The sequence below is a fragment of the Anabrus simplex genome, chromosome 2 (assembly GCF_040414725.1).
Source record: "Anabrus simplex isolate iqAnaSimp1 chromosome 2, ASM4041472v1, whole genome shotgun sequence".
NCBI classification, from domain to species: Eukaryota; Metazoa; Arthropoda; class Insecta; order Orthoptera; family Tettigoniidae; genus Anabrus; species Anabrus simplex.
In genome coordinates this window covers 63,407,976-63,435,370 of record NC_090266.1, presented here as the reverse complement: position 1 = coordinate 63,435,370, position 27,395 = coordinate 63,407,976, and the positions used below count along the sequence as shown (strand labels likewise).

At 40.8% G+C, this 27,395-nt stretch overlaps 1 protein-coding gene across 1 annotated transcript in view; it reads left to right on the top strand.

Annotated features, from left to right (window-relative positions):
• The window catches only part of LOC136863432 (pikachurin), a 1,329,416-nt gene that overhangs the window by 1,189,295 nt on the left and 112,726 nt on the right, over positions 1 to 27,395 (top strand). The window contains exon 6 of the mRNA XM_068225939.1: positions 12,195 to 12,331. Within this exon, the coding sequence (XP_068082040.1) occupies positions 12,195 to 12,331 (137 nt within the window). The remainder of the gene's footprint in view (positions 1 to 12,194; positions 12,332 to 27,395) is intronic.

The following is a 27,395-nucleotide window of genomic DNA, read 5'->3' as shown; positions in this document are numbered from 1 at the left end:
CCCACCTCTACCGCCTCAAGGGCAGTGTCCTGGAGCGTGAGATTTTGGGTGTGGGAGATACAATTGTGGATGAGGCCCAGTACCTCGCCCAGACGGCCTCACCTGCTATGCTAAAAAGGGGCCTTGGGGGAGAATGAGAAAATTGGAAGGGACAGACAAGAAAGAGGGAAGGAAGTGGCCGTGGCCTTAAGTTAGGTACCATCCTGGCATTTGCCTGGAGGAGAATTGGGAAACCACGGAAAACCACTTCGAGAATGGCTGAGTTGAAAATCGAACACTCTTCTACTCAGTTGACCTCCCGAGGCTGAGTGGACCCCGTTCCAGCCATCGTACCACATTTCAAATTTCATTGCAGAGCCAGGAATCGAACCCGGGCTTCCGGGGGTGGCAGCTAATCACACTAATCACTACACCACTGGGAAGGATTATTATTATTATTATTATTACTATTATTATTATTATTATTATTATTATTATTATTATTATTATTATTATTATTATTATTATTATTATTACGCCAGCGGCCGTAGCCGTGTTGAAACACCAGATCCCGTGAGATCTCCGAAGTTAAGCAACATTGGGCGTGGTCAGGAGTTGGATGCGTTACCACGCGCTCTTGGTGGGGGGTAAGGGAATGGAGGAGCGGAAAGGAACTGGCCACCCTATCGCACGTAAACTCCGGCTCAGGAGAACCTCTGCGGAGGTTCGGACCTGCCTTCGGGCAGAATAACCCTTACCTTACCTTACCTATTATTATTACGGAGTTTGCGTAGAGCAGAAAGAGGTGAAAGAAGGTGCTGGGTGGAATGGGTCTGTCTACTATATCAAAGACTAGCAAGATACCCGTGCTTCGCTACGGTATTATACAGAAATGTATAACTGAATGCTTAACGTTTTGTATATAATCCGCCGAAATTCGCGATCTGACTCGTTTTCTGAGAGATTACAGTAAAGTTCCTCCCATTTTTCAATCTTTCTTTCCAGCAATCGATTTCGTACTTCCCGGGCTAGGTCCAGGTATTCCACCCGGTCAGTTGGGTCCCTAAATCTTTACCATCTTTTCCTATAGGCAATTCTAATGTGGATCAAATCCTTGAGCAGATCCGGCGTGGTGTCGTCTTGAGTGCCTTGGAGGTATTGAACCCGCGGCCGGACTGCATTCGTAGTCATTACCCGTCCAGGACCCGTTTTAAGCGTGGTCCGCGCATTTTGAAGACGGTCCAGAACATTATTATTATTATTATTATTATTATTATTATTATTATTATTATTATTATTATTATTATTATTATTATTATTATTATTGATGTTCTGGACCCCACAGCATGGTGCAAGACCGCTACTTGGCGGTAAATTACATCTGCTGCCATTGTCATTGCTGACAATATGACCAGCAGCATTGTCGCGCGTAGGCAAGTGCGCGGGATTTCTGGCGATACGAATGACATACTTCCGTGCAGTATTGACCTGATTATAGAGGTGAACAATTGCACGGTCCATCTCATTCCTATGGTTTATTTCTACTTTTTTTTTTTTTTGCCTTACGTCGCACCGACACAGATAGGTCTTACGCCGAAGATGGGACAGGAAGGGCCTAGAAATGGGAAGGAAGTGGCCGTGGCCTTAATTTAGGTACAGCCCCAGTAGGGGCTGCCTGTAGGGGTGAAGTACAGTGGGGACTTCGAGGGCCCTTGGACCGCTACGGTAGCTGTGAAGGCCCTTCAGGAACTCTGAAAAGTTGTGGCAAAAGGGGGCTCTGGTTAAGACGCATCAGGTCGTTATGCTACTTAGGTTCCAAAATGGGTTAAAAAAAAGTAAATAAATGCAATTTAAATTTTAATCTTATACCAGTTGCATAGTATTATTTGAAGTAATTCCACATACTGTATATGAGTTGACTATGTTTGTAAGTATAGGAGATATTATAAGTAGAATTTTGTAAACAATATAAATTTATTAAGGATGATCTGTTTGTTTAATAGAAAAAGTTGTTAGCATAAATTGTATATTATTGTATTCTAGAAAAAAATTCTCTTGTTAATTTAAAATTTAGTGCTTGACAATAATGTATTTTAGTGTACCATTTGCCACCGAGGTAGACACCTCATTTGCAAATAAAGAGATTTTGATTTGATTTGATTTGATTTGCCTGGTGTGAAAATGGGAAACCACAAAACACTATATTCAGGGCTGTCGACAGTGGGATTCGAACCCACTATCTCCAGGATGAAAGCTCAAGGATGCGCGCCCCTAACCGCACGGCCAACTCGCCCGATATGGCTTATTTCAAATTTGTTTACATATTTATTTATATGCCAGGAGAATCTACTGTAATCTAAGAACGTTCTCCAAAGCAAAAGATGGCTCTTGTAAACGAACCCAGGAATGATTAAAAATGATTTGTTTATGATCAGAATAAGTACATTGAAAATCCACAGCCTGTTTCCAGTCATTCAACCGGGTCAGGAATGGAATGAATAAAGCCCCAGTCTATCGGCGAGGACAGGAATTGTGCCGGCTGCCGAAGCCTGTCGCACTCTCTGGGGCTATGATTAATGAATGACAAATGAAATTAAATGATATTAGAGAATGTTGCTGGAATGAATGATGACGGGAAAACCCGGAGTTACCGGAGAAAACCTGTCCCGCCCACGCTTTGTCCAGCACAAATCTCACATGGAGTGACCGGGATTTGAACCACGGAGCCCAGCGGTGAGGAGCCGGCACGCTGCAGCCTGAGCCACGGAGGCTCCTTACAAGCACATTATGAGCAGTGAAATCAATTGGTCTTACCTCCATTTTCACCCCACCGCCGTTAAGTTGATTTAAACCCCCCACCCCCACCCACAAAAAAGAAGTCTTGTTACCTTCATTTTGAGTTATAAGTATCCCCTTAAAAGTTTTTTTTTCATTTCCCATCACACTCCCCCCCTAAGTGAATTTTTCGGCAAAAAATATTTGTTTCTTTAAGAGTAAAGGATCTTCTAAATACCAATTATCACGACTCTAACATCTTCAGTTTTTGAAATATGTGTCCTCATGAAAGGCATTCAACTCCTTTTGACTCCCGCCCCCTAAGATGATCCCACCCCAAACGCGTTTTTCTTTGTTTTTAAAGGAGATCTAAATACCAATTTTTACGTCTGTAACAAGTTTAGTTTTTATTAGATGTAAGTATCCTCATACAATGAATTCAATTGATTTTTCAATTCTTTCACACTCCCCCCCCCCCACTTCATTGGATTTTCCGTGAATACTTGTTTCATTACTTTTAAAGTAGATTCCAAATACCAAATTTCACGTCTGTAACATCTTCAGTTAAAAGAATTCAACCCCATTTTCAGTCACTTTTACCTCCCCACCTAAGTGGTTTTCCCGAAAATAAAAATACACGTTTCTTTATTTTAATAGAGATAAAAATACCAATTTAACTTCTGTAATATGTTAAATTTTTGAGATATACTGTAGAAATTCTCATTTTAAAATTTCACCCTCTTTTTAGTTCCCCTTAAGTGGAGTTTCCAAAAACAAATCACCTATGTTTCTTTACTTTAACAGGAGATTCCAAATACCAGTTTTTAAGTCTGTAATATTTTACGTCTCAGAGATACTGTAGATATAGTCTTTCTAAAAATTCACTCCAATTTTTCACCCCTGTTTAACCCCCATTAATTGGATTTTCCAAAAACAAAAAATACGTGTTTCTTTATATTTAAAGGAGATTCCATATACCAATTTTCAGGTCTGTAATGTCTTCAGTTTCTGAGATATAAGTATCCTCATTAAGGACATTCAACCCCTTATTCACACTTTTTCACCCCTCCTATTGGGATTTACGGAATGCAACAAAATACGTGTTCCTTTATTTTTAAAGGAGATTCTAAATATCAAGTTTACATCTGCAAACTTTTAAAGTTTTGAGATATGGATACACTCATCTTAAAAATCCACCCCCTTTCACCCCCCACTATTTGGATTTTCCAAAACAAAAAATACATGTTTCTTCATTTTAAAGGAGATTCCAAATACCAATTTTCAGGTAATAATAATAATAATAATAATAATAATAATAATAATAATAATAATAATAATAATAACAACCTAAATTCAAATAATATCACTCACCCTAATAATAATAATGGGCCGATGACCTTCGATGTTAAACACCTTAAAACAACAAGGAGCAATAATAATAATAATAATAATAATAATAATAATAATAATAATAATAATAATAATAATAATAATAATAATAATAATGTTCTGGACCGTCCTCAAAATGTGCGGACCACGCTGGAAACGGGTCCTGGACGGGTAATGACTGCGAATGCAGTCCGGCCGCGGGTTCAGTACCTCCAAGGCACCCAAGACGACACCACGCCGGATCTCCTCAAAGATTTGATCCACATTAGAAATGCTTATAGGAAAAGATGGTAAAGATTTAGGGACACAACTGACCGAGTAGAATACCTGGACCTAGCCCGGGAAGTACGAAATCGATTGCTGGAAAGAAAGATTGAAAAATGGGAGGAACTTTACCGTAATCTCTCAGAAAACGAGACATCGCGAATTTTGGCGGATTCTCTCAGAAAACGAGTCAGATCGCGAATTTCGGCGGATTATAAACAAAACGTTAAGCATTCAGTTGTAAATTTCTGTATAATACCGTAGCGAAGCACGGGTATCTTGCTAGTTCAGTATAAAACCCTAATTGGACTCTCGGCTAGATTATACAGGGGCTAATCCCAAGCTACTGAGGTGACTCGAATGAAGGTTATTTTAATGCTGTATGGAAAATATAAACAGTTTCAAAATCGTAGTCACCTCACGATAAATTGAAGGGGAACTGGAGTGGGTAACACACTCTCTATTCCCGATTTACAGTTAAAGACTTTTATGAAGTTTACATTAAAAAGAAGTGTATTACATTTCAGAATTAGATGGTTACATAGTTAAAGTTTAGAACCTTACCCTCGTGTAAGTCTGAGGTGGTAGCTACAGAAAAACAAGACAGGTGGCCATTACCTTGGCTTTTGAACTGCCTGGCGAAGAGTGAGGCGCCCCGCCTCCTGACTTGACACACACACACACACTCAGAAATTCGGTGATCCAAAGACAAGGTAGCCTGATAGACCGCAGCTTTATACGCGAGGAGACGGTTCTAGAAGGTTCTGGAATAATCCGGACACACTCTCCCAATTTTATTGGCAGAATCAAAAGTTACACACAAAAACCAATAAGAAGCCTGTGATAGGCTGAAAAATAATTACAGAAAATTTTTGATTGGCCAGACATAAAAGCTGGCGGGAAGAGAAGGAAGTGTTGCAAACCTTGAAATGTATAAAAAATAAATTAAAGTTAATTTACTTGAGAAACCCTATAAACACAAAATTTCTTTCAATAACAAATTATTCCACTTTGCACCAGAGTGCGTGACCTCAGTTTTGTCGAGACATCTATGGAGAAAGTTCAAACTTCTTGATGTACATGAAAACAAAACAAAACAAAACAAAACAAAACAAAACAAAACAAAACAAAACAAAACAAAACAAAACAAAACAAAACAAAACAAATCCAATCATTTTAGGAAACCTAGAAATGACAAATTTCTCAGTTATTCAGTAGACATCTTCTAACTAATGTCCCAACTTCATGCAGTAGCAGTTTCACGTTTTGTTTGATGGATAGAGTTCTTTAAGGCGCTTCTTTTGAATCTGCAGAGTTGAGGTGTACTATTATTATTATTATTATTATTATTATTATTATTATTATTATTATTATTATTATTATTATTATTATTATTATTATTATTGCCGGCTTGGTGGTCTAGGGGTAGTGATCCTGCCGCTTTCCGTGGAGGAGAATTCGACTCCTGATCCTGGTCGTCCTGGCGGACGATTTTTCTAGGTCCATACTGTGTATGAGTAATTTGCCCATATTGTACGAACATTCTCTATTACGGACAGGAAGACATCATTGTCATTAGAAACTCCAATGAAACGTCTCCTAAGAGGAAACTTGTTATCAAAATAAATTGGTGCGCTCGTTGATTGTGCATGAAAACACTCTTACGTTTTGCACAGGTTGTACTTCCCAGAATTGCAGGTGCCGTAACTTGTAGCGCAGATTGTACATATTTTTTGGAAGACAACAGTAAGCTTTGCCCTCACTTCCGGCAGTGTTGTTATCTTAAACGTTCCACAATGCTGGAATTCGTACTTTCACTGTCATATTACTTTTAAATTGAGTCTTAGGCTTTTGATGTGTTCAGTTTTTCGTCAGTAAAACAGTGTGTTTTAACAAGACTTCCAGGAAGTGTTTTAATCTAAAAGAACTTAGGCATATTAGACTATCATAAACATGAGAAGTGTAGTGTGCGTAAACTGTTCGAAGTGTTTAAGATTGGAAAGACACAGGCAGCAGAAATTGTGAAAGAATGGCATTTAAATAGCAATGAAACCGTTTCAAAAGGTTAGTGGAGCCCTTATTGACAAGGCAACGCTAGAGCCGTTCGGTAAAATTAGCTCAGAATTTCGGCAGAATTAGGGCCTACGTATCGCAGATTTCAAAGCCTCGAATGGCTAGAGGGATACAGGAAGCGTCATGGTATCATCTTCAGAGCCATTTGCGGAGAATCATCCAGTGATAATATGGAAATTGTTGAAAACTAGCAAGAATAATTACCTTCCATCCGCAACCCGAACCACTCGTTTTTTGTTTACCTGCGTGAAAATGGGAAACCACGGACAACCATCTTCAGGGCTGCCGACACTGGGATTCGAACCAACTATCTCCCGAATACTGTATACTGGCCGCACTTAAACGACTGCAGCTATCGAGTTCGGTACCACTCGGTATTTGCATGATTTCTGGCCTCTCTAGTTATTTGAAAACCTAATGGATACAAACAGTATTGTAGATTACAAACACGAATATGATGAAGATGATGAATGCTTTATACGAAGTAATAGTTCTCTGCGTCCGCCTCTGTGGTGTAGTGCGTAGTGTGATTAGCTGTCAGCCCCGGAGGACTGGGTTGGATTCCCAACTCTGCCACGAAATTTGAAAAGTGGTACGAGGGCCGCAGCGGGCTCCACTCAGCATCGGAAGGTCAACTGATTAGAGGGGGTTTCTATTCCCACCTCAGCCATCCTCGAAGTGGTTTTCCGCGGTTTCCTACTTCTGCTCCAGGCAGATACTGGCATGGTACCTTACTTAAGGCCACGGTCGCTATCCCGTCCGACCTTCCCATCCCCCACTAGGCACCTGTTCAGCATAGCAGGTGAGGCCGCCTGGGCGAGGTAGTGGTCCTCGTTCCCAGTTGTATCCCCCGACCCAAAGTGTCACGCTCCAGGACACTGCCCTTGAGGCGGTGAAGGTGGAATCCCTGGCTGAGTTGGAGAGAAAAACCAACGCTGGAGGGTAACCGGATGAAGGAAAACAAAAGAAAGAAAAAATAGTAAGAAGAGAGAAAATGGAAGCATTCATAGTGAATAAGCAACCCGAATTCCGTGGCGCAAGAGCCCCGAAGGGCCAGAGCCTACCGCTGTTTAGCCCGAAAGCCTGCAGACTGCGAGTTGCCGTATGGTCGACATGACGTTATTCTTGGCTTTCTAGACCGGGGCCGTTATATCATAGTCAGACAGCCCCTCAATTGTAATCACATTGGCTGAGTGGACCTCGAGCAAGCCCTGAGATGTAGTAAAAATCCCTGACCAGACTGGGAATCGAACGTGGTGCCTCCGGGTAAGAAGCAGGCACGTTACCCCTACACTGCGGGGCCGGTGTGAATAAGAACCTCACAATGTTTTCAGACGAGATTTTTTAAAACATATTTATTCTTACAATTCAATAAGCCGCAATAGCCTTCATATGACAAACTTATGAAGAGGCACTCAAAACTAAAGGGTAAAAATAATATTAAAATCGTTTCAGAACAAGTGGAAAAATATAGGGGATTAAAACATGTTCCAGGCCCGCCTGTGTGGTTTAGTGGTTAGTGTGATTAGCTGCCACCCTCAGAGGCCCGGGTTCGATTCCCGGCTCTGCCAGGAAATTTGAAAAGTGGTGCGAGGGCTGCAACGGGGTCCAATCAGCCTCGGGAGGTCAACTGAGTAGAGAAGGGTTCGATTCCCTCCTCAGCCATCCTCGAAGTGGTTTTCCGTGGTTTCCCACTTATCCAGTCAAATGCCGGTATGGTACCTAACTTAAGGCCACGGCCGCTTCATTCCCTCTTCCTTGTCTATCCCTTCCAATTGTCCCATCCCTCGCTAGGCCCCTGTTCAGCATAGCAGGTGAGGCCGCCTGGGCAAGGTACTGGTCCTCTTTCACAGTTGTATCCCCGACCCAATGTCTCACGCTCCAGGACACTGCCCTTCAGGTGGTAAAGGTGGGATCCCTCGCTGAGTCCGAGGTGTTGCCGACCCTGGAGTGTAAACAGGTTAAGAAAGAAAGAAAGAAAGAAAGAAAGAAAGAAAGAAAGAAAGAAAGAAATTCTCAACGAAATAATACATGAGACTGGAGAATCGGAGTACATCATACGTTACTGACATCTGTAATGATGGGTCACTGAGGCAACACAAATAACTGGCATTTGTGTACAAGGTGTTAATTAATTAAACGAAATTAGCATCATTTGCATAGTGTGACAAAGTCAATGTCCTGTCTTTGCAATCAATGATATCGTCGCTGGAAAGGTAAATGGTTGTATTCCACAAAGCTCTTCCTATCAATTATTCTCCTTAAGACTGGTCACGCCTCCCAGCCACGTATGGATATGCAGTCCATCAGAACAAATTTTGTTGTGTTCATTTTCCTATGCCCATGTGTAAAGGAAAATGAACCTTACAGTACCGTACTGTAGGAATGTACGTTTGCATTACGTATTTACGCACTCCTAGTGTACAATGCATGTAAGGTTCATTTTCGTTTAATCATTGACATAGGAAAACGAACACAACGGACATTGTTCTGATGGACTGCGTATCCATATGTGGCTGGGAGGCGTGACCAGTCTTAAGGAGAATAATTGATAGGAAGAGCTTTGTGGAATACAACCTTTTACCTTTCCAGCGACGATATCATTGAGTGCAAAGACAGGACATTGACTTTGTCACACTATGCAAATGATGCTAATTTCGTTTAATTAATTAACACCTTGTACACAATGTGTTTAATAAATTGTATATATATATTTAAAGGTCCACCTTCCCAATACAATTCAAAATCTACTATATTTACTAATACATCAAATACATAAATATGTACATAACTCCATGTTTCGATAATTCATTAATATTCTCTTCTTCAGCTTACAGATTAAAATCGCATGCACGTAATATGCCTTATTTTAAAAAAGTACGCCCTAACATAAAACTGGCTAAAAGCAATACAATAAAACTAATTAAATGTTCAACATGAATATGATTTATGTTACGTCCAGATTGTACTGTATCTGTTATCATTCATGTTATGTCCAGTTTGTCCTGTAAAGAGTTCATTTATGGTATTAATATTGAGCTGGTATTTAATGATATCAGGTAGAAGTGATAACATATATTGTCAAGTAATATGAACAAAGGGAATATTCGTTATTGTAAGATTAATAGTTTAAGAGGTTTTTTACTGCTTCCGTGGTTAAACGATTGAGCTCCTGAACTTACATGTTGACCTTCATAATCCAAATGCCCTTCATGGGTCACACAGATGCCACACCACAATAATATTTGATAATTGTTAACCAGCTGTATTTGATGTATTAGTATAGTAGATGGGGGAAGATGTCGAACTTGGCGTTTTGAGGACAAAAGTTTACATGAAAATTCAGAGTTCGAGTTGAATATAAAACAAGTATGTTTTGCAGAGTGTTTTCTATATATAGACCAGTTATCGATGCCAATCACTAGCAATTTTATGTTTTAAACATTTATTTATAAAGACATGTATTTAGTTATCTCACCCAGAGCATCGGGGTAAGATGGCAATTACATCTGCATGAGTTTCGACTACTAGTTTTATGTCATTCAGGGGACAAATCGTCTAAATACAATTCATAAAACATATGTATTATGATTATAAAAAATAAACAAACAAAACTATGTTTTAACCACATGAAATCAGCTGTGTGAATGACTCTTGTACCAGAGTTCTTTAGCACAGTTATTGCACATGTTTTCTGAATCTGTACAGGTTTTATGTAACAATTTATCGCAAACGATGCACCGAATACAGTCTACCTGTGGTTCATTTTTGTCATAATAATTGACGGCACACTCAGCACAAATGTCACTGTTATTATCTGACCCGCTTAGTCTAACAGATTGACTCTTAGTGGATTTCTTGGTCTTATTTTTGCCTCGTCGAGCTCTTGCATCGTCTATTCGATGTTGTTCTGTGAGAACTGCAGCTGATTTCTTTCTGCGCTGAGGTAACGGGTCCAAGAAAGGTGTAGGAGAAATTTCTTCAATGTTCCTGGCTTTGATTCATTTGCAATCGATGTCCACTGGATCTTCAAGTCTGTTTCTGTCTTTCTCTGAGGTAGGAGCACATACTCTGCTATCTGAATAATCTCTTTCGTTCCTGTCAGTCCCATTTGTCGAAACCAAATCGGACAGTTGAAACGCCTCCTCTGGAATTCTTTGCGGGTTGTATGGGGACAAACCGCACGCTTCAAATCCAGACTGAGCAGTGGATGGGACTGCAGTCTCCTTCGACGCCTCCGTGAGGAAGATTGGGAACTGTGCTCTTAAGACTTTACGTCTGTTTTCTATGGGATTCCATAATTTTGGGAAGCTCTAAAGCAATTCATCCCGCCGGTCCGGACTTGTTCCATGGCCATTTGTACGCTCTCCACGGACCACTGAATCCTGTTTGATGTCCTGATACATGTTCTTAGCATGTTCCTACGAAAAGAAAATGTTATATATAAAGAATCAAATTGGGCATCTTACCCCGAAGAAAAAGTGGCATCTCTACCGAGGGTCGGGGTGAGATGCCACTTTTCGCAACGTGCACATTGTGCCAGCTTCGGAACAAATGAATTTAACAACCTACACTACAAAGTATCCATCACGCCCAACACATAATAATATTTGCATATCCTACTTATTATACAGGCTGATGAGCACTTTAAAACAACTGTGTGTTATTAACAAGACACAACCTTAAGTTCTTAGCTTGAATGTCTTGATAACAGAGCGGGAAAACAGTTCACACAGCGTCATACGCATTGGACTCTATGGCCACCTGAGGCCAACAAGCGCGAGACAGGATGGTATTGCGATCTGGTGGTACCCGACGGAACTACGAAGCTATAGGCATCTCCCCCCGATCCACTCTAAATATACTAGATTTTTAATTGTATTGAGAAGGCGAACCTTTAAATATCTAATATATTTCGTTCGTACATTTTACTATAAATGGATTTAGAAATTTAAACTAGTAGTATTTCTGGTCATGTCTTCTTTTCGTGTAATTGGTTATTGTACTCTTGTTGTTGTAGGGTAATTATGATTTAACTTCACGTTATTATCACTTATAATGTTAACCTTGAGGAAAGCAATGGCAAACTACCTCACTCCTCATCTTGCCTAGTATGCCTCATTTGGGCTCTGCCATTGGTGTTTGCAGTTTCCCTATAACTGCATAGCCTTTGGTGGTGCTATTTGGTGATCCAACCAGCCTCTGGGCTGATGACCTAACAGACAGACAATGTTAACCTAGTAGTAAGCTCAACCTATATTACTTGACAATATATTGCATCACTTCTTCCTGATGTCATTAAATACCGGGTGAGTTGGGCGTGCAGCTGTGAGCTTGCATCCAGGAGATAGTGGGTTCGAACCCCACTGTCGGCAACCCTGAAGATGGTTTTCCGTCGTTTCCCATTTCAACACCGGGCTATTGCAGGGAATGTTCCTTAAATAAGATCACGGCAGCTTCCTTCCCACTCCTAGGCTTTTCCTCTCCCATCGTCACCATAAGACCTGTGTCGGTGCCACGTGAAACAAATCGTTAAAAAAAATATTTTGTTTTAAGTTATTCACAGGGGGCCGCCTTTTTATCTTGGCGGGCGTGGCCGTATAACATTCATTACCACCTGCTTTGGAGACTGCCCTGAAAGCAGACTTCCTGAGTTCGAAATTCTGTGAAGTAGATAGAGCAAGTGTTGAAACAGTTACTTTCTATTGTTTCAGAGGAGTGCAGCGCGGACAGATGCAGTAAAGTACCCTGTCAGCATGGAGGGAAATGTCTAACTTCAGGGGACACAGCAGTGTGCCTTTGTCCTCTGGGTTTCACTGGAGACCTATGTGAAACACGTGTTGATCTCCAGGTAAGTGCCCAAGAACGATCTTGCATTTGAAGACATGTGCATAAAAATCGGTCCAACTTTCAAACGTTTCTTAGTTCGCATAGGCATGTATCAAGGGTTGACCTAGCCTTAGGGAGGACCTTGGTGGCTAAATGCATCCCCCTGAATTTCTTGTGTGTCTGCCAAGGTAGTTTTGCGGAGTGAGAAAATTACCTTGACGAAAAAAGAACCGAATACATGTTGAAAAATGTTGTATTGAAGTGTCATTTTTAAATTGAGTAATTATTACTGAATAGAAAAAACCTCGTGGAGTTGTAACGTTTTAGAAATAAATTTGTGGCATCCCTGGAATCAAATCGAAAAAAGAGGCAGCCATTTATTATAGATTAGCGGCCATAGCACTGAAAAACGTCCTCCATATCCTATAAATATCAGCAGCTCAATCTAAAATAGCTAAACACGATAAAAAAAACAGCGAGAAAACGTAGGTCTTAGTACTAAGTAGTATCATTTCTTCCCTCCGACCGAAACTTCGGTGTTGTTAATACAAACTTACCAACCGGTGACCGAGTGAACATTCTAGGGCAGTATATGTCACTCGTGATAGAATCCACTTGCCTTGATCGTTTTAAAGATTTACACAAAAAAAAGCAAGTGAAATTTTAAGATATGTCGATCCCTTTGTACTAAAAGTTCACCGTCTTTCCTGAAACAATAGGAAAATGCGCAAGTAGAAGTGCAAACATATGACTTACTCCCCAACAGTTTCTTCACTATGATTATGATGCTTGTTGTTTTAAAGGGCCTAACATCGAAGGTCATCGACCCTTTCTGCACTATAAGTGTACGGAAAGGACAAGTCATTGTTGAGCCCTATACGAGCAGGTTAATGAAATATTGCAGCTTCCCCATCAATTACATTAAGATTTCTTTTTTACAAAAAATGGGCATTTACCGAAAAACCTCCATGAACAAGAGAAAGAAAAATAAAGTTGGGAAAGTTTTAAAATATATAACAGAACCACATAATGAATTTTGTAAATCCATACAATACATGGCCTGCCGCAGATGATACTGAAGTGTTCGGAAATCAGGTAAATGTGTTTTATAAAATATTTACCGAGCTCGATAGCTGCAGTCGCTTAAGTGCGGCCAGTATCCAGTATTCGGGAGATAGTAGGTTCGAACCCCACTGTCAACAGCCCTGAAAACGGTTTTCCGTGGTTTCCCATTTTCACACCAGGCAAATGCTGGAGCTGTACCTTAATTAAGACCACGGCCGCTTCCTTCCAACTCCTAGCCCTTTCCCGTCCCATCGTCGCCATAAGACCTATCTGTGTCGGTGCGACGTAAAGCAACTAGCAAAAATATAAAATATTTGTTGTACATTTTTAATAGCACAGTGAAAACTATTTCCTTAAATAATATATTATTCTTTAAACACTGTATTCTGTCATTTAAGCTATTTTTTCATTTAATTTCAAATTGAAAACTTAAAATTCTTTCTTTCTTTGTATTTATGATTTAAACAGGAATATCCAGATGATATAAATCCAGGGAGCAAGCAATTAATATTTCTTCAACAGGGTAATCCTATCCACACACACATATCATGTAAGGACTCTAATCAATTACAAAAGAGGAAATTGAAGCAATCCGTCTTTTCCTTCTCCTGAAAGATTAGAGGAGCATCTCATTTTAGAATCAAGCAAGTCAATTTTGTTCGACCACATTAGAATAAGCAACGCCAAGTATCCATCTAATTAATAATTATTTACTAATTTCTCACGATTAGTCTTCTCTTGAAAATTAATGAATTTCACCTATACATCTTTCACTGTGATTAAAAACTGAAACTCCATTGCTGATTGTGACAGTGTCTGTTTAAAGTCGCTCAGGAAATCATAAATCTTGTATATGTTTTAGTTACATACATACATACATACATACATACATACATACATTATCATTATAGACTGTTGTACCTTTCAGCGTTCAGTCTGCAAGCCTCTTTGAATTTACTAAACGTCGCCATAATCCCCGATTTGCAACTAGTGTTGTGGCCTCATTTAGTTCTATACCTCTTATCTTTAAATCGTTAGAAACCGAGTCTAACCATCGTCGTTATGGTCTACCTCTACCTCTCTTACCCTCCATAGCAGAGTCCATTATTCTCCTAGGTAACCTATCCTCCTCCATTGGCCTCACATGACCCCACTACCCAAGCCGGTTTATGCGTACAGCTTCATCCATCGAGTTCATTCCTAAATTAGCCTTTATCTCCTCATTCCGAATACCATCCTGCCATTGTTCCCACCTGTTTGTACCAGCAATCATTCTTGCTACTTTCATGTCTGTTACTTCTAACTTATGAATAAGATACCCTGAGTCCACCCAGCTTTCGCTCCCGTAAAGCAAAGTTGGCCTGAAAACAGACCGATGTAAAGAGAGTTTCGTCTGGGAGCTGACTTCCTTCTTACAGAATACTGTTGATCGCAACTGCGAGCTCACTGCATTAGCTTTACAACACCTTGATTCAATCTCACTTACTATATTACCATCCTGGGAGAACACACAACCTAAATACTTGAAATTATCGACCTGTTCTAGCTTTGTATCACCAATCTGACATTCAATTCTGTTGAATTTCTTACCTACTGACATCAATTTAGTCTTCGAGAGGCTAATTTTCATACCATACTCATTGCACCTATTTTCAAGTTCCAAGATATTAGACTGCAGGCTTTCCGCACAATCTGCCATTAAGACCAAGTCGTCAGCATAGGCCAGACTGCTTATCACATTTCCACCCAGCTGAATCACTCCCTGCCATTTTATACCTTTCAGAAGATGATCCATGTAAACTACAAACAGCAAAGGTGAAAGATTACAGCCTTGTCTAACCCCTGTAAGTACCCTGAACCAGGAACTCATTCTGCCACCAATTCTCACTGAAGCCCAATTGTCAACATAAATACCTTTGATTGATTTTAATAATCTGCCTTTAATTCCATAGTCCCCCAGTATGGCGAACACCTTTTCCCTCGGTACTCTGTCATATTCTTTCTCTAGATCTACGAAACATAAACACAACTGCTTATTCCTCTCGTAGCATTTTTCAATTACCTGGCGCATACTGAAGATCTGATCCTGACAGCCTCTCTGTGGTCTGAAACCACACTGGGTTTCATCCAGCTTCCTCTCAACGACTGATCGCACCCTTCCTTCCAACATGCCAGTGAATACTTTGCCTGGTATACTAATCAATGAGATACCTCGATAGTTGTTGCAATCCTTCCTGTTCCCTTGCTTATAGATAGGTGCAATTACTGTTTTTGTCCAATCTGAAGGTACCTTACCAACACTCCATGCTAATTTTACTACTCTGTGAAGCCATTTCATCCCTGCCTTCCCACTATACTTCACCATTTCAGGTCTAATTTCATTTATTCCTGCTGCTTTATGACAATGGAGTTTATTTACCATCCTTTCCACTTCCTCAAGCATATTTTCACCAACATTTTCCTCCTCCCCATGAGCCTGGCTGTTCGCAACACCACCAGGATGATTTCCTTTTACATTGAGAAGATGTTCAAAATATTCCCTCTACCTCTCCAGTGATTCCCTGGGATCTATTATGAGTTCACCTGAATTACTCAAAACACTGTTCATTTCCTTTTTCCCTCCCTTCCTAAGATTCTTTATTACTGTCCAGAAAGGTTTCCCTGCTGCTTGACCTAGCCTTTCCAGGTTGTTACTAAAATCTTCCCATGACTTCTTTTTGGATTCCACAACTATTTATTTCGCTCTGTTTCTTTCAACTACGTACAAATCCCTGTCTGCCTCGGCCCTTGTTTGGAGCCATTTCTTATAAGCCTTCTTTTTACGTTTACAAGCTGCTCTCACTTCATCATTCCACCTAGATGTTCGCCTTTTCCCATCTTTACACACAGTTGTTCCTAGGCATTCCCTTGCTGTTTCTACTACAGCATCTCTGTATGCCCCCCATTCACTTTCTATATCCTGAACCTTCTTACTGTCTATTGTTTGAAACTTCTCACTAATCATATCCATGTACTTCTGTCTAATTTCCTCGTCCTGGAGATTTTCTACCCTTATTCGTTTGCAGGCAGATTTCACTTTCTCTACCCTAGGCCTAGAGATACTTAGTTCACTACAGATCAGATAGTTGTCTGTATCATCGAAAACTCCGCGGAAAACTCGTACATTCCTGACAGATTTCCTGAATTCGAAGTCTGTTAAGATATAGTCTCTTATGGATCTAGTACCTCTAGCCTCCCATGTGTAGCGGTGAATAGCCTTATGCTTGAAGAATGTATTCGTAACAGCTAAACCCATACTAGCACAGAAGTCTAGCAAACGCTTCCCATTCCCATTAGCTTCCATATCCTCCCCACATTTACCAATCACCCTCTCGTATCCTTCATTTCTATTCTCAACTCTCGCACTGAAATCACCTGTTAGTACTATTCTATCTTTGCTGTTGACCCTGACCACGGTGTCACTCAATGCTTCATAAAATTTGTCAACTTCATCCTCTTCTGCACCCTCACATGGTGAATACACGGACACAATTCTAGTCCTAATTCCTCCAACTGACAAATCTACCCACATCATTCGCTCATTTACGTGCCTAACAGAAACTATGTTGCGTGCAATGGTATTCCTGATAAAGAGCCCTATCCCAGACTCTGCCCTGTCAAATGGGAGTGGGACTCCGTTACTCCCATAGGTCCGAGGCTTTGCTTAAAATGTTCTGAGCTCGGTAAATTCATGAAGCAGGATGCTACCCTACTTGCACATAGTCCAAGTGAGGATCTCTCCTCTAACGGGTTATGGACCACCGGTGAATTGTATAGTCCTAGCCGCCTGTGCACAAGGAGGGCCATGACTCAGAATATGTCCGAGATGCCCACTCCCATTCCATAGCAGCTGGTATCACGAACCTACCTCTGTCTTTCTACATATATATCATTGAAGCCATTCTGCCGATCACAACACACATTTTAAACTACTGTTTGACCCACGTAACTTTCCCTATTAAATGAAATGATGTTCTCATCTTCCCGATCCCGAAAAAGAAAACACTATTCCTTCAGATTATCGACCAGTTTCTATCCTACCACCCCGGTTCCAAAATGCTGGAATGCCCGGTACACGAGAAAATCCTTACGGTACTTACACAAATACGCTTTGCTCGACTATTATTAGTCGGGGTTTTAGAGAAAACACAGTACCATGACAGCTCTGCTGAAAGTGACAGATGCCATTAGATATGTATTGGACAACAGACAATATTGACAATACTCATTTTAGATTTCAGTAGCTCATTTGATACTGTCTACCCAAGGTTGCTTCTTTCCAAATTACAGTCCTTTAACGTTAGCCAGACAGTGCTGGAATTTTTCTATTCTTACCTCACAAACCGCCGGCAGTGTGTAATTGTAAATAATACAGTGATTTTCTCTCATCGGCTGGTCGGCATGTGCGCCCAGCTTATTTGCCTCCCATTGAATCATCCCTTCCCGTTACATAGCGCAGCGGCAGCACTTCGCAGTTCAGGTCCGTGCTTAGAACGTGTATTAAGTGTCGATCTGACGCTCCAACTGTTCTCGAGTTTTGAAATGTTAGTTCTCATAATGCGTCCACATGTGTACGCGGTGGAGGAAAGGGTATTTATGTACGATAATTATGTGAAAACAGAGTTTTGGAGGAAGGATGCGAGCTTCCTCCACATAGGGAGGCCATGCGGAAACTCGTAAAAAATTGAGAGGAACTGTTTTTTTACTCTATAAGAAGCGAAGTGTTAAAGAACTTGAACTTAACGAGGAAAAAGTAAATGGTCTCGCAGAAAGATTAGAACATACGCCTACAAAATCCCTAAGACGACTTGGACAAGAAGCCGGTGTTTCGAAGAGCTACGAAAATGTTAAAAAATAAATTGTATGCAAGAAACACTCACACGTTGGACGAACTGAAAGAACATATCCGGAGAGAAATAAGCTCAGTTACGGAAGACGTGAGAATCGGAATTTCCTAAGACAATGCCAGAAATGTGTGGATGCAGGAGGAGAACATTTCCAACATCTCCTGTCAAATGGTACGATCTTATTTTCTTAATTCTTAATTACTTATTTTCTTAATTCTTATTTAATTTTCGAATACTTTTTCACGTATAAAAACCTTTAAATGCCATCCACTTCATACAGAATCGAACGCCCTATCTTGAGAACCAAGGATCATGGACAAATCAACTGTCCCTTTGAGATCGACACTTCCTGGCGTTAACTTTGGTGAACAGGAAAGACAAAGCGAGTTGGCTACGCGGTGCACCTCATAAAACTGTGGGCTTGCATTCGGGAGATGGTGCTTTCAAACCCCACCGTCAACAACCTTGAAGATGGTTTCCCGTGGTTTCCCAATTTCACACTAGGTGAATGCTGGAGCTGACCTAATTAAGGCTATAGCCGCTTTCCTTGCAAACGAAGTAATTTCCCATCTCTTTGCTTTTAAAATCCTAACTAGGTCGGTACGACGTTAAGAAGTATTAGTACCGAGCTCGATAGCTGCAGTTGCTTAAGTGCCGCCAGTATCCTGTATTCGGGATGTAGTGGGTTCGAATCCCATTGTCGGCAGCCCTGAAAATGGTTTTCCGTGGTTTTCCATTTTCACACCATGCAAATACCGGGGCTGTACTTTAATTAAGGACACGGCCGCTTCCTTCCAACTCTTAGCCCTTTCCCGTCCCATCGTCGCCATAACACCTGTCTGAGTCGGAGGGACGTCAAGCAACTTGTAAAAAAATAAAGAAGTACTGGCAAAAGCAAATAAAAGAAGAGACTTGAAAAATAAAGATAACAGTAAAAGGAAAGGACGGTCATGAAATTCGTGAAAATGAAGTTTTGTAGATTTTGCATTTACACGCTGGGGTCGTAAGAGAACAAGAGTGCACCAAGGGAGATCTGATAAGGACGAAAGCGGAGAATGACACGAGTAAGTGAAAGTAGAGTCACTGTGGTCGATAGTCCACGCTCCAAAATATATGGATGCTGGGGAGGACGCGAAGGATATATGTCAGATTCCATTCCGCCATTTCCCTGAAGAAGTTTGACACCACGGAAAATCACTTCTATGGCCATGGGCGCCCGCAAGGGGGGGCAAGGGGGGGCACTTGCCCCCCCCCCTGGAATTCTAAAGATGTTGATGTTCAATTGTTTAATATCATACCAGATTATTTCATAAACTGAAATTACTGGCAGTCATCTAGCATATGTTATAACTGGAAGTTTCTGTAAACAATTTAATGTTGCTGACGTTATATTGGTTTTTATATTCAAGAAAATTGTTAATGTGCCCCCCCCTGGAAAAGATCCTGCGGGCGCCCATGTCTACGGCCGTCGAGAGTTCCACTTTAGCCAAACGCCCGACTTGTTTTTGTTCGTGAGGAGCAAGGCTGAGTGGCTCAGACGGTATAGGCGCTGGCCTTCTGATATCAACTTGGCAGGTTCGATCGTTGCTCAGTCCGGTGGTATTTGAAGGTGGTCAAATACGTCGGACTCGTGTCGGTAGATTCACGGGCACGTAAATGAACTCCTGCGGCACCTCGGCGCCTCCGAAATTCGTTAAAAGCAGTTAGTGAGACTTAAAAACCCTAACATTATTATTATTATTATTATTATTATTATTATTATTATTATTATTATTATTCCTGAGTATGGGCACATCCCGATTCAGAACTTCTAAGGAGTTCAACTTTCGAACCTGGTCCATCTGGCTGAAGGTTCTAAGCTAATCCTTGAACGTGTAGAACAGTTCTTCTTATTCTTTACTGTATTTCAAACACCGTGCAGACGAATATGAGGACTGAGGCTTGCAACTCACTCAGTTTTCTTCTTTACCCACCCCTTATCTCAGTTACAACGGAAATAGAAAATAAATCTCCATTTTAAATATCCTTTGACTTGCCCTCCCAAACCACGTCCCCACCTGAACATTCTGATTCACATTGTGAAATAGTTCCGGAAATTCCTTTCTGTAATGCATTATAAAATAATGTCATCCCCCACACCCCAACGGGCCTGGTGCTTACTCGAACTTCCGTCGTTCTTACGGGGAAGTTTCTTGCGCTATATCACTTCAATGGCATTACAAAACTTCTGTAATCCGTCGACAAGCAGAAACTGCTACCGCGAGGCACAAAGGACTATGTACCGTGTGTTACTTTGTGGCCCACAATGATATCTCTAACTCTCTCCAGACCAAATTATTTTGCGTGAAAGGACCTTTTTCATTAGAAGTAACGTAATCCTATATACTGAACATAAGAACTGCTCATATTAGTTCGATATTTTCAAACATTTTCAGAGCCAGATGCAGAATAGTGCAGTACAGTTCATTCCGAAATGCTTTTCAGTTTTATTAAACAGAAACATACTGTTATTGTTACGACTAAAACACCGCCTGTACTCTAATTTATTTCAGGGTGACCAAATAAATGCAAACAGACATATTACACACACACACACTTGAGTGCTAGAATGCGAGAGGGAGCTGACCCACACAGACAAGGAAGTGAGAAATTTTGAGTTTTGCGTTTGCCTTTATTGCATGAAATTGAGCACATTAACAGTCACATTTTTGGTTCATACACAATTATTTATAGTCAAAACATATAGAAAAATGAAAATCGCCTTGTTATAATCGTTATTTTTTTCTGAAAAATGTCAACTCCAAATCGCCAAATCTAAAAAATTAAATTTTAAAACTGAGTTACTTTTACAACCAGGGCCCCTCGGGATACATGCACCGGTGCACTGCGCGGCGAAAAGTGCAAATTACGGCTTCGCTAGGTTGATCATAGTTCAGGCCCCCATTCCTTGATTTTGAGTAATAGTGCTGTCTCTCTCTTTTCCCTACACCCGTCTCGCTCGCTCCGCCTGTCTCCCCCTTCCTCACTTGCTCGGCAGCGCTGGGTCAACCGAGCAAGGTAGAGCCGAGCTTAGCCGAGTAACCTCGAGACAAATCGCTTGTCCGAACCGAACCGAGTCGGACCGAAGCACGGTGCACGGAACCTCTGCGCCTCAGTTTTCACGCATGAGATTTTGGACGTTTGAGAGGCTCTGTTTACAACAGTCCATTTTTTTATTAATTACTTGTTTCAAATGCAGTTAGGTTCAGATTTACTTCAACATGAATTTCTTGGTACATTTAAGGTTTACTAATAGTGTCCGGGGTTCAAGTCACACTGACTCTAAGTAACCGTCTATATCGAAACCTATACTTACTTTCAGCCGCCTGGATCCTCCTCCTTCTCGCTGTTTGCAACTTGAGTGTCTGGATGAAGAGCACGGTACACGGTTTAAGGGTGCAGGGAAATCAAGTCCTTGTGTTTCGCAGCAGCAATATTTCTGCCAATAGGATATAAGAATTCCGCATTCTTTTAAGCGTGAGTAAGCTGTGTTGGGGTTGAAATGTTGTTTCCGAGGTCCTCCAATACTTTTGCTCAAAACCTCAACTTTCTCCCTAACAGCCAATGGAGAGTAGTTTTCTTTCTTCATTTCTTGCACGTTTTCTAGATTTCTCGCAACTACTCGGCACAGAATCATCTTCACCGCCAGCCATGATGTCAGCACTAAAACATGAGACTGCAAGCGCGTATGCTATTGGCTACAACTACAACTTGGCTTAACTCCATCTCGCACTGCAATATTGTGATTCAGAAATGTTCAAAAATCTTTCTTTTTTACCGTGGGAGAGTAAAAGTGGATAGTAAATATCCATATATCGTGGGATAATAAATACATAATAGTAATATCCAATTATGTCAATAACTCACTTTTTAACAATTTGCAGGTTAGTTCCCTCTCGCATTCTAGCACACAATTCACATTTATGACCACATTTATTAATTGATGGCTATTTAGAAGTTCCTGTTCTCTTTACACAGTAGGTGTCCCGGCTCGTTGGAATTACCTCCGAGGGCTACAATTCTATTCACACGCTCGCCTTACTTTCACCTCAAGTCCAGTCACCCCACACAGCAACCGCGTGCTGACAGCTAGGTTCGAACACAGGGCTACACAGCACACGATGACTGTTCCTTGATTCGACTCCAGAGACAGTCCAATAATTCACACAGTCAAATACAGTGAGCTACTTAGTACTGACAGCCAAACGGCAACAGTTCAATAATGCTAGCCAGCACTACAATACTCCGCACAACAACGGCAGTTAAAAGTGCTCTAATTCTACCCACATCAGCAGCCATCGGATTTGTATGCATGTGCGTATTTTGTATAACATTGTCGTAGGCCTCGGAATTCATCTATTTTATCATCAACATCAGCACGACTCAATTTTCTCTCAAGCCGGATTTCTGTCCCTCGTGACTTCCAAAATCGAAAATGGGCTTAACCCACTCTGGGCCTTCAAAATAGTGTGACCATCGTTTGCAAGTGCCTCTATCGCTTCTAAACACATTATTATGATTATTATTGAGCCCAAAAACATTAAATCAACAAATAATTATATAAAATCAAATTTTACTGGACGGATTAAAGGCTTCCACGTGTAACATGTTATCTCCACATTTAAATTAATAGAAATCATTCTATAAATCAGGCCTGTGTCTTATTCACCAAGTATTATTATTAAACACTCATTTAGACATAATCCGTGTCAATTTATCACTCCGATACTTCTAATGACTATTATCATTGACGTCCACTGGCGAAACTTCACAGCACACATGTTCACTTATATTTACATTCAAAGGAATCGGACATCATTCCAGTCTCACAACATTGAAATTCACTGCCAACACTCTACCACTGAATAATCGTACAACATGCCTTAATTTACGAGAAACTAACCTAAGTCAGACAAACACATCTGGAGCACTTCTAACATGAATCTTAATTTATTTTTAAGTGAATCATGCTCCTTCATAATTAATAATGAACACATCAAGCACTTGAAGAACACAAAACCAACCCTAATCTACTCTACTAAATTACACAAGAATAAAAAGAGTGCTTGATACAATTATTTACATATCAATTGGTCCCTTTGTCTATCTATCTGAATCTATCTGAATTATACGAGCCGTGAAGCGGCTCGCTTGAAGTTCCCGTTACCATATTAAATGACATGATTTTCCCCCGCTAACACTAATAAATATACATAAATAAATTGGGATTGGTACTCATCTCTGCCTGTTGTTTGCTGTGCCAGGCGAAGAGCCTCAAGGCCCTTTCTGGCTTAGCCCTGCATCCTGGTAGCTTTCATGTCAGCTTGAAGTAGTAATCCAGTGCACTTTGAAAATCTACACATTTGTTTCACTTATTAAATATTTAACATTTTGACAATTTACACTCAGAGCTATTTTAAATAACAATTTACACTTCTGGCCTTCTGTCTGACTCGCATAACTTACACATTCATTCATTCTTCGTTCCTCTCGGCACTTTAGGAACCGGTGATATATCGCGATCACCTTATATGCCCGGAGCCCACTCGTTGTCCGAACACGGCACTTCCGTTATGTCAACGTCCGCGAGACCGACCAAGTATCTCCCGTATCGGAAAGTCTACAGGCGAAATTTCATGGTTCCAGAATCGTCTTTCCAAACACAGTAAATTTTACTTTCGCTCACTATTGCAAATATTTATTAATTGATAGCGAGGTGCCGGTATGCAATTACTGCTGGTAACGCTACATTTATGGAGGCAAACTTCCGTTATCATAAAGAAGAAGTAACAGCTTCGAACAACATTTTGCAGAGTAGTTTATACGTACTGACGTAGCGGCGGGTCTAATACTTTCACAGAGTGTGTCTTATCAGCCGCCCGAACTGGTATTTATGTGCGTTTCATCCCCTCTTCGGGTTCACGAGAGGTCACGTTAGAGTGAGCAGTTCCAATTTCCCAATTTGACTTTATGCAGACCTGCCGGTGGCTTGAACTTGGAGTCAACTAATGTGATTTTATTATTCTTGTCACTATGTCAAATCTTAATTCATTTCGATCGTTGGTAATTATCATAATTACGATTTTTTCTCCTGCATTTTTGACGGGCACATTCGCGCTATTATCCGCGTCCATTGCTTTAAACTAATCAGAGAAAAGCGTCACTGATTTCTGAGAACGACTACATTAAATCTCCATTAATTACCAATTTTTAATATTAAGTCGTGCTTCTAAAATTTTCCTCATTAAGAATCTGTATTCAGTTTTCCTTTATAAATTTAATCCGCGAAGTTAGGCCTACTCTTTATATCACTTCCCATAATCTGATGTTGGCTTGACTGCTTCTCCCCGACGAATTTTACTATTGGCTGCTAGCTAAGCAGGAGTTTGAAATCTCATATTATTCTTTTAAAAACCAACTGCAAGCTTCGACAAGGGCTCGGCGTAGGATTTTCCATGACATCATTTCCACGAACTCCTGCCTGACGTGCTCCCTCTGTTCAGTTTGGAAATAGCTTTGAAATAACCCTCCGTTCTCTTTCTAACTTAGCAATAGTTCTTGAAATACTAATTTTGCTGGCCATTGTTTTACCTTCTGAGACCGTAATCCTCCTGGAGACAGAAGTCTGTGTGGGTGTCGCAACACCTTTCCAACTGGCCGGTAGGCCCACAATGTACAAATGTAGGATATTCTTGCTTAGAGAATATGAAGTATATTTTTAATAAATAATTCTATCGTCGCCATAAGACCTGTCCGTGTCGGTGCGACGTAAAACAAATAGCAAAAAGAAAAAAATTCTAATTGAATGACGCAGCCGTCAACCCCACCAGGGTACAGTATACCATGTAGCAGTCAGGTGGAAGGGCTTGGGCGTGGTGAATACCAGGCGAACGACACATACCACAGTGAAATTTGGTGGGGGTGAGGTGACAGTATGGGGGCTTTATTCATGGAAAGGACATGGTCTTCTCGTAATACAGTATTTAAGAGCACGATAAGGATGGAAGAATATAAGGTACACTTGACCAGCTACTGTTTGCTCATGATCGAACCAGGTTCGGAGAGGATGATTCTGTGTTTCAGCGTGGTAATGCTCCCTGCCGAAAAGTGGGATCTCTTCCTGAATGGTTCGTGGACAGTAGATTCCAGAAATGGATTGGCCAGCCTAGAACCCCGACTTCCACCCTATCAAACACTTGTGGGAAGAAATAGATCGGCAGCTTCGCTCCAGACCCCAACGACCCATATCGCTAATTGCTGTACGTTCACTAACACTGCGGGAAGAATGGCCTGCGACACCTGGTAGACAGTCTCCCCTGCAGACTTCGACCTGTAATAAAGATCCACTACTGGATAGTATATCCCAGGAAGAGCTTCGAGTAGATATCCCAGTATGTTTCATCAGAGAGTGGATATCAAGTTGCTCCACGTGTAAATTCGGGTATGATAGCGATACTTCAAACAACAGGAACTCTGTGAAAACACGCTATTATCATAGTCAAAATAGGAACCATTGCTTGCAATAGACATCTCACAACAAGATAAAAGTGAATTCATCCGTTTTTTATATAAGTTCGACACTCGTCTTATTATTATTATTATTAATATTATTATTATTATTATTATTATTATTATTATTATTATTATTATTATTATTATTATTATTATTATTATTCGTATTCTTCTTCTTCTCCTTCTACTTCTCATTGCGATTATTATTATTATGATTATTATTATTATTATTATTATCATCATCCTCATCAGCTACGCAGGTCGTCTACAGGGTGTCAACTCGAAAGATCTGCACCAGACATCTACAGAGGCCACACGTCGTTGTTCCATTATTATTATTATTATTATTATTATTATTATTATTATTATTATTATTATTATTATTATTACTGTTTCTTTCTAAATCCGTTTACCCTCCTGGGTTGGTTGTTCCCTCAGACACGGCGAGGAATCTCACCTCTACCGCCTCAAGGGCAGTGTCCTGGAGCGTGAGACTTTCTGGGTCGGTGTATACAACTAGGGAGGAAGACCAGTACCACGCCCACCTGCTATGCTGTAGAGGGGCTCTATGGGAATGGGAAGATTGGAAGGGATAGATAAGAAAGAGGGAAGGAAGCGGCCGTGGCCTTAAGTTACTTACCATCCGGGCATTTGCTTGGAGGAGAAGTAGTAAACCACAGAAAACCGCTTCGAGGATGGCTGAGGTGGGAATCGAACCCCTCTCTTCTCATTTGACCTCCCGAAGCTGAGTGGACCCCGTTCCAGCCTTCGTACTGAACCCTTTGGTCCATATTGAGGGATACCTACCTTTCTTACCTATCATCATAGTTCATGAGATCTGTCTCTTGGGTCGTATCGGGTTCTTCGTCACTTGCTGAGGTAAAGGTAGGGTTCAGTAATTCTAATCTACTGGAATGAAAGGTCTGTTTAAAAGATTCCTATTTATTCAGGAAAATTCTGAAGCAATCTGATATGTCAACGGTATCATAGAAGTCAATTGTGTCCACTGGACACCACAATCATTTTTACATACAGGTCAGAACACTGGTGTGAGACTTTAACGTAACTGCCTGACGGGCATTCATACTAGAAACCATTGTCTCAATTATTAATCATTTAAGAAAGGAAAGTCTGGAAATCCTTAAATTCGGCTTCCATGTGAGACCACATGTACCATCATAGTGATTCGTTATCGTCCAGCCCTCGTAACACGAACTCTGGACTCTGGGTATAATTAAGGCAGTCCAATTGGTGTGTGCCACACAGTGGTTCTACGGCATGGACCCTTAATTGAATCGATGTGACCTGCGTCTATGTCATAGACCGACATCTAAACTTCTAAGTTACTTTAAAGTCATTGTGGATGATGACCGCAAGGAAAATGATGCTACAGTGGCATATGGCCCTAATCTAAGTCACTGAGGTTGATGACCCCCTGACCATCCAAGTTTCTAGGCTGAAGGCTAAACACAATTAAGTTACATCGGTTGATGACCAAAGTTTCCACTTTACTATCCCCAGCACATTCACTGCTCAATCAATCAAAGTTCAATAATTACAACAATAGCAATGCTCACAAACTTT